We start from the raw sequence: 13,170 nt of genomic DNA, 5'->3' as shown, positions 1-13,170 counted from the left end.
CAGCGAAGCAGGTGATGGAGAGCAGGGATTGGCATAGCTATCTCGCATAGGTACAGGGACACAGGGCCTTCCTGCCTAGGCTGACTGGTGGCTTGCAGTTCCAGTATTGCAGACTGCTGTTCTGAGGTGGCTCTGTCAATCTACCATTCATAACTAACAGATTTTGTCACGTCTTTCACTTTGAAGGAAACTTTGACAATGTGTTGTAGGAAGAATGTTACATTCATTTTGTGTGTGGGGGGGGGGGGGGGGGGAGTTCATTTTGTGGCAAGTTTTCACTGAAGTCGAGGTGAGGGTGATTGGTAGTGGGAGGAGGGAAGGGATGGATGGGTGGTTGTCACTCAATGTGATTTCACCCAGCTTTATATGTGGAGCAACATCACCAGCTGCTGGCAGCTGCCTGCTGTAACAACAGCTCAAGTTCCTTTTTTTGCGAAGAGATATCAAAGTGGGTCAAGGCCTCTGTGGACTTTGAAAGTGATTTACTGGTTCTGCCCCTCCTTTCCTGAATTAAAGGTAATCTGGTTGGTTTTGGTCTGTTTACAATGTGATTTTTTTTAAAATTGGAGCAAATTAATTTCTCTGACTCTGTTCAGCTTCAAACAATATATCAAAACAGAGCATGAAAGTCCCTTTTGAAGGCTGCAGGGGAATTTTTTTTGTACCATGTATTTTAAAAATGGCAACTGAAGAAATTGGGATGTTATAATGTTTGGCAAATTGGAATACTGTCAAGGAAATTCATAATTGTGGATGGTTCACTTGGGGACATAATGTCTTCACCTCTTCCAATGGTCCTTATAGGAGAAGGCCACGCACTGCAAATGAGGAATGAGATTTTGGAGACTGTTGAGCAAAGAGGAGTCTTGCAGAATACTGGAATTGATGCACAAATGGAGGAGACTGGGAATCGGGAGATGTTAATGAATAATGTGCAAGAAAAGGACTTAAATGAGCAGTGTGACGAACTGACTGAGGGTGAAGCATCAGCAGTGACTGTAAGAGATAACGGAGATGCTGACCAGATAGAACGTGCTGCAGCTAATCTTGACGATGGAAAACAAAGTGCATGTGACACACAAAGCCTTGGAGGTAAAGAGGTATCTGAGGAAATATGGCACACCTTGGGATCTGGAGGAGGAATGCAATGCTGTGGTAACATGGAGGAGAGTGAGAGTGACCTTGGAGTGAATGAGAAGCATATGCAGGAAAATGTAAACCAGAAGCTTGATCATGATGAGAGAAGCCAGATTGAAGTAGGGGACCCGAGATCACATGGAGGGACGAGGAAGGAAAAGTGTCCAGAAGTTAGGAATGACATAGATGTACTGTGTGATGACAGTGACGGGGCAGAAGCTGACAATCAACCCATTGTGGAGGAAACTCAAAAGGTTGCGCAACAAGTGCCGGAAAATACGATAGGAATTCTGCAGCAGCACCTGTGTAGTTGTGATTTACAGGAAGAATCGAGAGACGAGGGAAAAGAGGTCACCCAAGAAGGAGTAGGATCAATTCAGGTGAGAGAGGATAACTTGACTGGGATGCAAGAGCAGTCTGCTGAAGTTGTCCATGTCAGACAGAAGGAATTGGGTGGGAGTGAAGAGATGGGAAAGGAGCAGGAGGCTATGAGGGAGGTTGGGTTCCATGTTACAACAAAGGAGAGTTGTTCAGGGAATTTTACCAATGAGGTAGCCACAGTGAGTGGAGAAGTAGGGTGTGTGTCGGACAACTCACTTGGTCAGAATGGAAAATCTAGGTCTGGTGGAGAAGACATGAATCTTATGACTGGCTCAATACAGGACCAAGTTAAAAATGGAGAAGGAACAGATTGGGATGGAAGGGGACAGCTATTGGGCACAACCTTAGAACAGTTGGAGAAAGAAGTGGAGGAAACTGCAGAAAAAACTGAGATTGACAATTATTCATTAACACAGACATGCCAGCAGGAGGTGGAGGTAGATGAAAAGGTCACTTGTCATCTGAATAGGGGAAGAAGTCCAATTGTAGGTGATGAAATAAAACAGCCTGTTGAACATAACAAAGATTGGAGAGGTGAACCGACTGCGACAGGCAGGGCAGAAGGCGATTTACAGGAAGGAGAAGTGAAGCATCTGGGATTAGAGGAAGAACGACTCATGGATGAAGTCAACTCAGATCCAGGTGCAGAACAAGGTAGAACCAGTCAGGCAGTGCTCCAAGGAAAGTTAGAAGGTAATTTAGAATCCAGTTGTCTTCAGGAAATGACATTGATTGGAGAGGAAAATAAAGCAGTAGTTGAGGTTGAGAATAGGGCCATAGGTGATGTCAAGAGTTACGGAGGCGATGAAGTCAAGTGGCACGAAGAAAATAAGGAAAATGTCCAAAATACTGGTGAAGCTAGGACTCTTAGAAGGAATGAGGATATGGCTCACATCAAAAACCAGGGTGATGAAAGGGAAATCGAAGGCCTCGATCCTAATGAGGGCAAAGATCGTAAAGGGGATAAAAATGAGGGAATTGATCAGGGGAACGACAGGGAGGTAAAAAGTCCGAGAAATTCTGAGGATGAGATCAAAGATTTCAAATGCAATGAGCTCAAATGTCAAGGAAAGAGAGAGAATGAAGCTGATGACAGTGCAGGTCAGACTGAGATAGAAGATTGTGAAGAGGTGGTGCTAGTTCCTGGGGTGGTTAATAGTGAGTTCAAGGGCAAGAGAGGTGAAGGTGAAGGTAAAGACCAAAGCCCCAATGCCAGCGAATGCATGGGATCTGGTGAAGAGGAGAGTGAGGTCAAAGTTCCGATTGAAGAAGAGGGTGAGGTCAAAGGTCCCCAGGAATTGGGGGACGATGAAACCAAAGGTCCCATTGAGGAGGATGAGGATGGGGTTAAAGGTCCCCGAGAAGGGAATGGCAAGGTCAAAGACCCCGGAGAGGAAGATAATGCTAAATGGCTCAGAGAAGAGGATGGTGAAGACAAACACTCTGAAGAGGAGGATAAGGCCAAAGGTTTCAGAAAGGAAGAGGTGAAAAGTCCCCAAGAAAACAAGGAGGATGAGACTGGATGTGACAAAGAGGAGGAAGATAATGTCCAAGGCCCCAGAGAGGATGAGTTCAGAGCTCCCCAAGAAGAGGTGGAAGACGGGGTCAAAGATCCCAGAGAGGAGAAGACCAAAATCCCCAGTGAGGGGATGATGAATGAGGTCATAGAGCCCAAAGAAGAGGAGGAGGCCAAAGGTGCCATAGAAGTGGTGGGAGAGGTCAGTGGCACAGAAGACGAGAGTGAGGTCCAGCGCGTACTGGAATCTGAGAAGCTATTTTGCACCAACATTCAGGGAATTGTGCAAGAAATGGGGAAGGAGGTCAGCATAGGTGAAGAGTCAAAAGGAGTGTTTCCTGATGTGGGAACAACAAAAAAAGGGAGGGACAAAATGGAGGAAAAAATGGGATTTGAAGAAATTGAGTGTGATTTAAGTGGGCTGGCAAGTGCTGTGGTACAAGAGATTGACAAAGGGAGCCAAATACAAAACAAAAACAACAGCCTTGAAGAAACTAACAAGGGCAAATCAAAGAATAATACTGAGGAGGTTCATGAAGTAACAGATAGCAAAAGCAACCAAGGAACACCAACGAAAGAGGAGGCTACAATAACTGAAGAGGCTACAGCTAAGGAAAATCTGTCAGTGAGTAGTGGGGAAGAGATGAGACCAGTGGAAGAGTACAGTAGCAATAAAGAATTTGAAGGAGATACTCAGCTGTCAGAAGGGGCTGTGAGTGACCTTTTAGAAAACAATGAAAGAGAAAGGCATGAATTGAATGAAAATTCAGAGGAAGTAGCACAAGGGAATGTGAAACAAGATTCTCCAAAGAATGCAATCGTTTCAGAGAATGTTATAGTCCAAGGTGAGGCCCAAAGCCCCAGTGCAAGTGAATGCATGGGATATGATGAAGAGGACAGTGAGGTCAAAGGTCTGATTGAAGAAGACAGTGAGGTCAAAGATCTAACTGAAAATGAAGCTGAGGTCAAAGGTCTTCAGGAATTGAAAGAAGATGCAGCCAAAGAGGACAGGACAGAAATGCAGGATAGAAAGAGAGAAGACATTGTAAAGGAGGAAAGGGACATGTCTGTGACCAGCATTAAGCCACAAAACAAGACATCAGGCTGTGGGACAACGAAAGGTGTGACTGACAATGCACCAGTCTCTCGGACCGGTGTGGAGAAGGAGCAAGATGATGAGGATGTCGATAATGAGGAAGGAGATAAGTTTGAGTGGGATGAAGCAATGAATGAGATATTAGGAGATGAAACTCAGGATTGGAAGGAGGTGCTTGAGACTGAAGTCGAAAGGGGAGAAGTGGATTCTGGAAGTGAGACAGGACCTAAGCCCATTATGAGTACAGAGCCCAATGAGCATATAAAACCCACTGGAGACAACACCAGTAAGGGAGAGCAAAGTGGGCAGGGGCAAGAGTTGGAAGGGCAGAGAAATGAATGCGCGATCAGCAACGACCAACAATCTGATCATAGTGAGGAGCTACCACAGGACAAGGGGCAGAGTGTTAAGTCTGGCATGAGCATGTGGGAAGACAACATAGAGCAAGCAGACAAAGAAATGGAACAAAACCCAGCAATGACTGAAGCAGGAAAGGATGGTAAGAGAAAAAGCAAAAACAAAGATGACTGTTTGCTATCATGAGAACAAATTACAGTCAGTAAATAGCACTATAGAATCCAAACTGTACATTGAACTGTCAGAAATGTTATTTTAATATAAAGTTATATATTTGTCATTGATGATACGATTTGGATTTGGTCATGAGCTGATATTTGCACTAGAATTTGAGCTACACTTAGTCCTACTTTCCCAAATCCCATCTTCAATCGCCTGCCCCCACCTGCAGATTTTGTCTATTATTTCAGTTTTTTAGAACAGCACAATCAAAGAGCATTCAAACATTTCCTTCCACGTCTCTCAGCTTGTTATTGGCAGCTGGTTTTAAGTTGATCCACATAATGCCATGTGAATGCTGTTTGACAGCGTATTAGATAGAAGCTTGAAGCCATGGTAGTTCCTTCCAACACTTACCATTTTCTGTGCCTGAAATTTAACTCCTTGATGCACTGATTACTTCACACGTTGTTTCAGGAGATGTTTTTGCACATAAACTCCTTTGCACAATTAATGCACAACGTGTTTCCTAATTTCTCAATGGATAAGATTGGCCAATGTGGAATTGAAAATTTGGAGGGCCCTTGGATCAGTTCCTGTCTTGTGCGGAGAGTAATAGTGCATAATATTGTAATACTAAGGGTGCTTCCATTGTCCAACATCCTGGGTTAGGTAGGGAAAGTCAGCAGGGGATCCTGTTCCTGATCTGTGTCCAGTGACATAGGCTTGTATTCAACTAAGATTCCTAATCCTCATCCTACTTCAGGGACTCCTGGGTTGTACAGAGACGACAACTTGTATTTATCCTGTAACATTATTAAACTTCCCAAAGTGCTTCATGGGTTTGTAATAAAGTAAAATATGACACCAGGCCACAAAAACTGCTACAGGAGGAACAGGTGGCCAAAAACTTAGAGTTAGGTTTTAAGGTGCATTTAAGAAGAGGTGAGAGAGGTGGAGATGTTTAGCTGGATAATTCCACAATTCATGGCATTTCAGGAGTTGGAGAAAGTTACAGACGTAGGGAGGAGGAGACCATAGAGTGTCCTGAAAATAAAAATGGAAACCGTAATATTGAGATGTTGCTTGACTGGCAGCCAGTGCACATTGATGAGCAAGCAAAGGAGATACAGGAAAGGGACTTGAGATGAGTAAGAACACAGGCAGCAGAATTTTGAATGTTGTCTATTTATAAAGGGCAGAATGTGGGAGACCAGTTGTGAGTGCATTGGAAGAGTCACATAGGTAACATATGCATGAATTAAGAGTTTAGGCAGATTTAAATTGAGAAGGGGGAAAAAACAAGGCAATGTAGCAGTGCTGGGAATAGGCAATAGTGCAGATATGTTATTAGAAACTAATTTCTGGGTCAAGTATAACAACCAAGGTTGCTGCAGCTGGGTTCAGCCTCAGGTAGTCATCAGGGAGAGGGATGAAGTCAGTGGCTAAGGAGGGGATGCGCATCAGTGCAGGAGTCGAGAGAGCTGTTCCTAAGGTAGAACTGACTCGTCAGTGCACAGTGAAATTTAAGTGTAATGTGAAAACCAACACTGTGCTTTCAGCATATTAAAAGCTGATCAGGTCAATAAAGCTGAAGAGGTATGGTCTATCTACTTTTGTCACACCTACAAAGGGTATCAATGAAACTTTGATAACAGCAATTTTAGTACTATGGTAGGACTGGAATTTTAATTGGAAGATTCAAACGTGGAGTTCGGGAAAGATGGGTACAAATTTGGAGGTGATATGTTCAGGCGTGTTAGACAGGAAAGAGAGCTTGGCAACGGGAGTGTAGTTTGCAAGGGAAGTGGAGTATTGGGTGATGATGGCCAATTTACAACACAAGGGGACAGTATTTTAAGAGAGAACCATTGACCGTATCCCATCCATATTCCTGATCCCCAACTAGTTTGCCCAAGATTAGATAAATAGGAAAACCAGCAGGGTTCTTCTGATCCCTGTCCAATTAGTCTTGTGTTCAGAGTTATAGAGAATTAGCTTGTGTTCCTACTCCTGGCCCCTGTCTAGTGAGCTCTATGTCACTAAGAGGGAAAATTAGCTTGCATGCCCATTCTTGACCCCGTCTGGTGAATCCTGTGTTTGTGAGAGATTGCATATTATGATATACCTGACTGCAGACTAAGTACAATTTATGTTTATACCCCTGCTGACTTTATTTCTACACTCTAATTGCTATTCTGTGGTGTGTTCATGTTTGGCCATTCCATTTAGGAAATCAGCTCACTATAAGTTGACAGGGACAGGGTTATGTTGGTCTTCAAGATGCTCTGAATGATGATAAAGGCCTGTGATTTCAGGTGGAACAGGTTGTGTGTGAAATCATTCAATTATTGTCAATGTGCCTTGTGTTTGGATATTTGAGAGTGTTGTCAAGCCATACTGTGGGTGACTGTGTTTAACAGTATGTTACAGCTTTCAAATGGATTGAGTGCCTCAAACTATCTTTGAAAACAACTGTATTGCAAACATGACATGCTAATACATTACTGAGCTACAATCTGAATAAAAGGGTCATATTATGATTTTGATCAAATTCTTTTGAGCTCGAAGTCATTCTGTACCTGTGCTTTATACTAAATTACAACACAATCAATTTGTAAACATATCTTTAAGAAAAAGTTATTTGTATGTTTGGTTGGTTTGGAAGGGCCCTCACTCTCATGGGTCTAGTTTTTTCTTATTCAAAATACAGAATAATGCAGTTCTACCAATGGCTGATCTAGTAACTGGCCAAGATGCTGCTGAACCACACAGACTAGGAAGTGCCTAGTCTGCTCTAAGTCAGCTGGTCTCAGCCAGGACAGGAGTTGGGGTCATAAAGGAAGCTTCAGTGTTCTAATGGCTAGGAAGAGGAAAGTCAACCCTGGTTTTTGATTACTTATTCATATCTGCAGAGGCTTTCTGATTTGCGCATTTGAGAGTTTGTGTAGGTACATGTGCACAGTGCGTACATATGGCTAGGCACATGTGCACAGGACTATGTGTACAGGCATCTGTATGCTGGCTATGTGCAGCTAAGGAGGTAGTTGCTTATGCATACATTGGTGCAGGTCTGTGTGTGCAGGTAAGTGTGTTCCTATAGATATAGGTACATGTTTGATTGTTTGTGGCAAGGTATGACTATGTTTATGTTGATGTATATGCATATATGAACAAGTGTGTATGAATGTACATGTGTGTATGTGCACAAGTGTGAGCATATGTATGTATGCAGGTGAGTATCTTTATGCATGTTGGAAAAAGATTGAACGTGCACAGATGTCAGTATATGTGCCTCAAGTTTGATTGTGAGCAGTTGTATACGTGGAGGTGTGTGTGCATTGGTGTGATGCGTGAGTTTATGAGAGCAGGTCTTAGTGTGTTGGAGATACGAGTTTGTGACAGTAGGTGCGTTTGTGCCACACAAGTGTGAGTGTGTTTGTGGAGGTGTGTGTGCACTCATTTGTGAATGTACCTGTTCAAGTGTTTACGTATGTGTTTCTGTATGTGTATTTGCACCATATCGCCGTACCACTGCTCCCCAGCAGTGGAGAATACCACTCCTGGCAGCCTTGGGCAGGAGTCCATCCTCCCAATTTGAATATTCCTCGATAATGGTGTATGAGATACTAGGGACACACAACCCCATCCCATTACTATGTGGGGATTTACAGACACAAAACCCAATCCCATTACTGTGTGGGGGTCCACAGAACTCCATCTGTTACTGTGTAGGGATATCACAGTCAACAACAACAATTTGTATTTAATTAGCACCACCAATGTGGTCCAGGATTAAAATAGTTCATTGCCTTTTGTGAGTTTATTGTCCTTCATTCCCCTGTGTTAAAATTAGGACTTCCAACAAACTCCCATATAACAATCTTCGACTGAAGTTAGTGTCATATCTTGCCCCATTCCAGCAGATGGCAGCAATCTGCTATTTTCCATCATGTTCAATACCCCTGGACTGGAGGGAATTTAGTTTTCATTCTCCTCAGCGTCTCCAGCCCCTTCTTGTTCTGAGAAGCAGTCTGACTAACAAGTGCTGCTCCTGTATCCTTAGCCCAGTCTACAACACTGCTGCTGTGTCATGATTTTTGCTAAGGGCACTGTTTCTTGCTTGAGCTTCCTTCTCTCATGAGTAGCCAATGCTGAAAAGTGTGTGTCTGCATTCATGATGGTTGAGGAAAGGTGGTCGGCTGCAATACATTAGTCACATACTCCACTGTGCCTTCCCCCACTGACTCACAATAAATGGGCATGTGAGAAATTGTATTGAAAGGCGACCAACCACCATGGAACTGCAGCCTAGGAGGGAGAAAGGTGTTGGGGGTACATGGTGTATACATTTAATTGCCTATCCTTCTCTAGAGGGCAGTTAGAAACTTGGCATTCAGCAGGTAATTGAGATATCAAAGGGAAACTGAAGGGAAGCTACTATGTCCTGGCATGTTGAATACTGTGTAGTTTGACAATATGCTCAATGTGATGTCTGAGATCACAGCTACCATCTGCAAAAATCTGCATGCTGCTCATTTTTTAACAGTGCTTTCACTAAACTCACTGGAGGGTAAAAACTCCACTTCAGGAAGAACTTGGTTACAGCAGGTGGCGAATTTATTCCCACTTATTCAATGCCTCACACTATAGATGGATTTGACACTCCAGTGCCTGCATATTTTGTTCCTGAGCATAGCTAAATGTTTCCATTTGTCTACTAGCTTCATCAGAAAGGAGTCCTAGCCACAGTCAGCTGGTCTTAGATTTTCAACATCTTTCTGACTTCATTGACTCTTCTAAGTACTCCCTTAGTCATGTTCATTGTGGATTCACAGCAGAACAAAGCCTGCTGAATTGGAATATCTATCAACACTGGTGTATGAGACACAGGGACACAGAACCCCATCCCATTACTTTGTGAGGGTTTACAGACGCAGAACCCAATTCCATTACTGTGTGGGGGTCCACAACTACATCCTGTTACTGTGTAGGTATATCGTAGTCAACAACAACAATTTGTATTTAATTAGCATCTCTGATACTGTAAAACAACCAAAGATGCAAACAGAACCACTACAAACAAAATGTCAAAGAGGTAAGTTCAAATGAGGCAGAGAGATTTAGAGAGGTAATTGCGGCATTTAGGGCTTTGGAGGCTGAAGGCATGTCCACCAATGATTATTAACATAAAAGTGGGGATAATCAGGTAGTGGGAATTAGAGGTACACTAATATCTCTGTGAATTGTAAGGCTAATGGAGATTGCAGGGATAGGAAATTGTGAGGAATGGACAGTTTTGAAACCAAGGATGAGAGTGTTTAATTTGAGGTGTTGCTAAACTGAGCTTCAGGCTAGGTTGGTAAGCACAAGGGTGGGTGGTGATAAAGTCCAGACTTGATGGAAATAACAAGACATATAGCTGAGCTTTTGAAGAGCTCACATTTATGGAATGTATATAGTGGGAAGTAGGCAAGAAGTAGTTTAGAATAGTCAATTCTACAGGTAACAAAAGCACAAATGAGGGTTTCAGCAACAACAGAGCTGAAGCACGGTTGGAGAGAGGTGATATTAGAGAGGTGGAAATGAGTAGTGTTAGTGAGCACACAGAAATGTGGTTGGGATTGTAGTCTGGTTCAGCCTTACAGTTGCCAGTGGAGGGATAAAGTTTGTAGCAGGGACCAAAGACAACACCTTCAGTTGGAGAAAGGATACTGGACAAGCAATCAGCCAATTCAGAGACAATGGAGAGTGGTCAAGATGGGTGGTGTTGACATAGAGCTTGGTGTTGTCCGTGATATTTGTATCATTGATAGCCACACGTGAGGTGCCGGAAGACTGGAGGTTGGTTAATGTGGTGTCACTATATAAGAAAGGTGGTAAGGAAAAGCCAGGGAACTATAGACCAGTGAGCCTGAGATCGGTGGTGGGCAAGTTGTTGGAGGGAATCCTGAGGGACAGGATTTACATGTACAGGTAGTTCTCCTATAACACAATAGTTGCATTCTTGTGTGACTTCGTGTTATCGAAAATCGTCGTACCTGTACAGCAGAAAGTTCGCATCATCCAAACAGCATACGTTATTTATCAATCGCTTTACAGCCAATTCGTGTTGATGAAACACAAGTTATAGCAGAACTACCTGTATTTGGAAAGTTAAGGACTGATTAGGGATAATCAACATGGCTTTGTGCATAGGAAATCATGTCTCACTAACTTAATTAAGTTTTTTGAAGAAGTAACGAAAAGGATTGATGAGGGCAGAGCAGTGGATGTGATCTATATGGATTTCAGTAAGGTATTCAACAAGGTTCCTCACGGTAGACGGGTTAGCAAGGTTAGATGACATGGAATACAGGGAGAACTAGCAATTTGGATACAGAACTGGCTCGAAGCTAGAAGACAGAGGGTGGTGGTGGTGTGCTGCTTTTCAGACAGGAGGCCTGTGACCAGTGGTGTGCCACAAGGATTGGTGCTGAGTCCACTGCTTTTCATCATTTAGATATGATTAGTAAGTTTGCAGACGACACCAAAATTGGAGGTGTGGTGGACAGCGAGGAAGGTTACCTCTGAGTACAACAGGATCTTGATTAGACGGGCCAATGGGCTGAGGAGTGGCAGATGGAGTTTAATTTAGATAAATGTGAGGTGCTGCATTTTGGAAACGCAAATCAGGGCAGGACTTGTACACTTAATGGTAAGGTTCTGGGGAGTGATGCTGAACAAAGAGACCTTGGAGTGCAAGGCTCCTTGAAAGTGGAGTCGCAGATAGATAGGATAGTGAAGGACGAGTTTGGTATGCTTGCCTTTATTGGTCAGTGCATTGAATATAGGAGTTGGGAGGTCATGTTGAGGCTGTACAAGACATTGGTTAGGCCACTTTTGGAATACTGCATGTAATTCTGGTCTCCCTGCTATAGGAAGGATGTTGTGAAACTTGAAAGGGTTCAGAAAAGATTTACAAAGATGTTGCCAGGATTGGAGGGTTTGAGCTATAGAGAGAGGCTGAACAGACTGGGACTATTTTCCCTGGACCATCAGAGGCTGAGGTGGTGACCTTATAGATGTTTATAAAATTATGAGGAACATGGATAGAGTAAATAGACACAGTCTTTTCTCCAGGGTGGGGGAGTCCAGAACTAAAGGGCATAGGTTTAAGGTGAGTGGGGAAAGATTTAAAAGCGACCTAAGGGGCAACTTTTTCACGCAGAAAGTAGTACATGTATGGGATGAGCTGCCAGAGGAAGAGGTGAAGGCTGGTACAATTACAACATTTAAAAGGTATCTGGATGGATATATGAATAGGAAGGGTTTAGAGGAATATGGGCCAAATTCTGGAAAATGGGACTACATTTATTTCGGTCGACATGGACAAGTTGGATCAAAGAGTCTATTTCCGTGCTCTACATCTCTGTGACTCTATGTACATTTGTAAACTGAGGCTGTGTTTTCAGATTGCTAAGGGGCATCAAATTGAGGAGGGCCCAAAACAGATTGCTTGGAAGGAGGGGGTGTTACCAGACATGATGCAGGAATGAGAATTTACAGATCCCTGTCCCATCGTTGTGTAAGGCACCATTCATCAGCGGAACATTATGATATTATACTGTCAACGAATCTGGCCACAACAAAACATTTAGAGATGTGAACTGCAGAAGGCAAAATTCTTTTTGTGGCAATTTTCAGTAACTCCTTGCTGGTGTAACAATTGTCTCCCTTACATTTTATGCTTGTCATTTCATAAGCTGTATACTCACTCACTAACTGTACTAGTAGTGTAGCTTTTAAATATGATTGTGTGTATTTCTCTTGTTAGAAAAAAAACTTTGCAGGCTGCAAACAGTGCACTAATCTAGTTATAACACACCAAGGGAACCCCTCATCTCATATTCTGATACCAGCCAGTCGTAACTCAAAAGTTTGTAACCAGACACAGTGACATCACTAAACATCGAATATTCCCGCGTTTGGTGGGCAATGCTGCTCCCTGGACTGTGCGTCAGTGCATGAGGCTGATGTTAGTCCACTGCATGATTTCCTCTCCTTTTCTCTGTAACTTTCTTTTGCTTTGTCTTTTACTCTGTTGCTATCTTTTCATGTTTCTTTCATTGTATCTCTGTGTCTCTATCTTAATCTTGCCTTGTTGCTCTCATTCTTTGTCTCCACTATCTCTCACTTTCTAGCTTGGTCTCCATCTATCTTTCTTTTTCCTCTTTCTTTCAATTTGTGTTTCCTTCACTGTCACTCAGTCCATTTCTTTCTCACATCCTCTCTCTGTTTTGCTTGTTCTCGCCCTCTCTGGTGTGTTATAATGTTTGATGTAACCCCAAGTTAAAAGGATAATGAGATTTTGTGTTCCAGTTCTGTTTGACCGTAGAGAATTTGCATGCTAAACAAAATGAAGATTAGACTGTTTGCACGCAGTCCGAGGTTCCAGCAATCACACTGACGTTGAACTAAACCTAGGCTGACCCTTGCCGTGCCTTGTGGTATGTGAATAACTCCAATATTCAACTTTCTACAC

General features: G+C 43.0%; 1 protein-coding gene across 1 annotated transcript in view; it reads left to right on the top strand.

The window, feature by feature from the left end:
* LOC109935679 (nuclear mitotic apparatus protein 1-like) overlaps positions 1-13,170 on the top strand; it is a 123,670-nt gene that overhangs the window by 96,907 nt on the left and 13,593 nt on the right. Inside the window, exons 13-14 of the mRNA XM_048598681.1 lie at positions 805-4,663; positions 13,104-13,135. Of these exons, the coding sequence (XP_048454638.1) occupies positions 805-4,663; positions 13,104-13,135 (3,891 nt within the window). The remainder of the gene's footprint in view (positions 1-804; positions 4,664-13,103; positions 13,136-13,170) is intronic.

This window comes from Rhincodon typus, chromosome 7 (genome assembly GCF_021869965.1).
Source record: "Rhincodon typus isolate 14 chromosome 7, sRhiTyp1.1, whole genome shotgun sequence".
Classification (NCBI taxonomy): domain Eukaryota; kingdom Metazoa; phylum Chordata; class Chondrichthyes; order Orectolobiformes; family Rhincodontidae; genus Rhincodon; species Rhincodon typus.
This window is presented reverse-complemented; position numbering and strand designations above follow the sequence as displayed.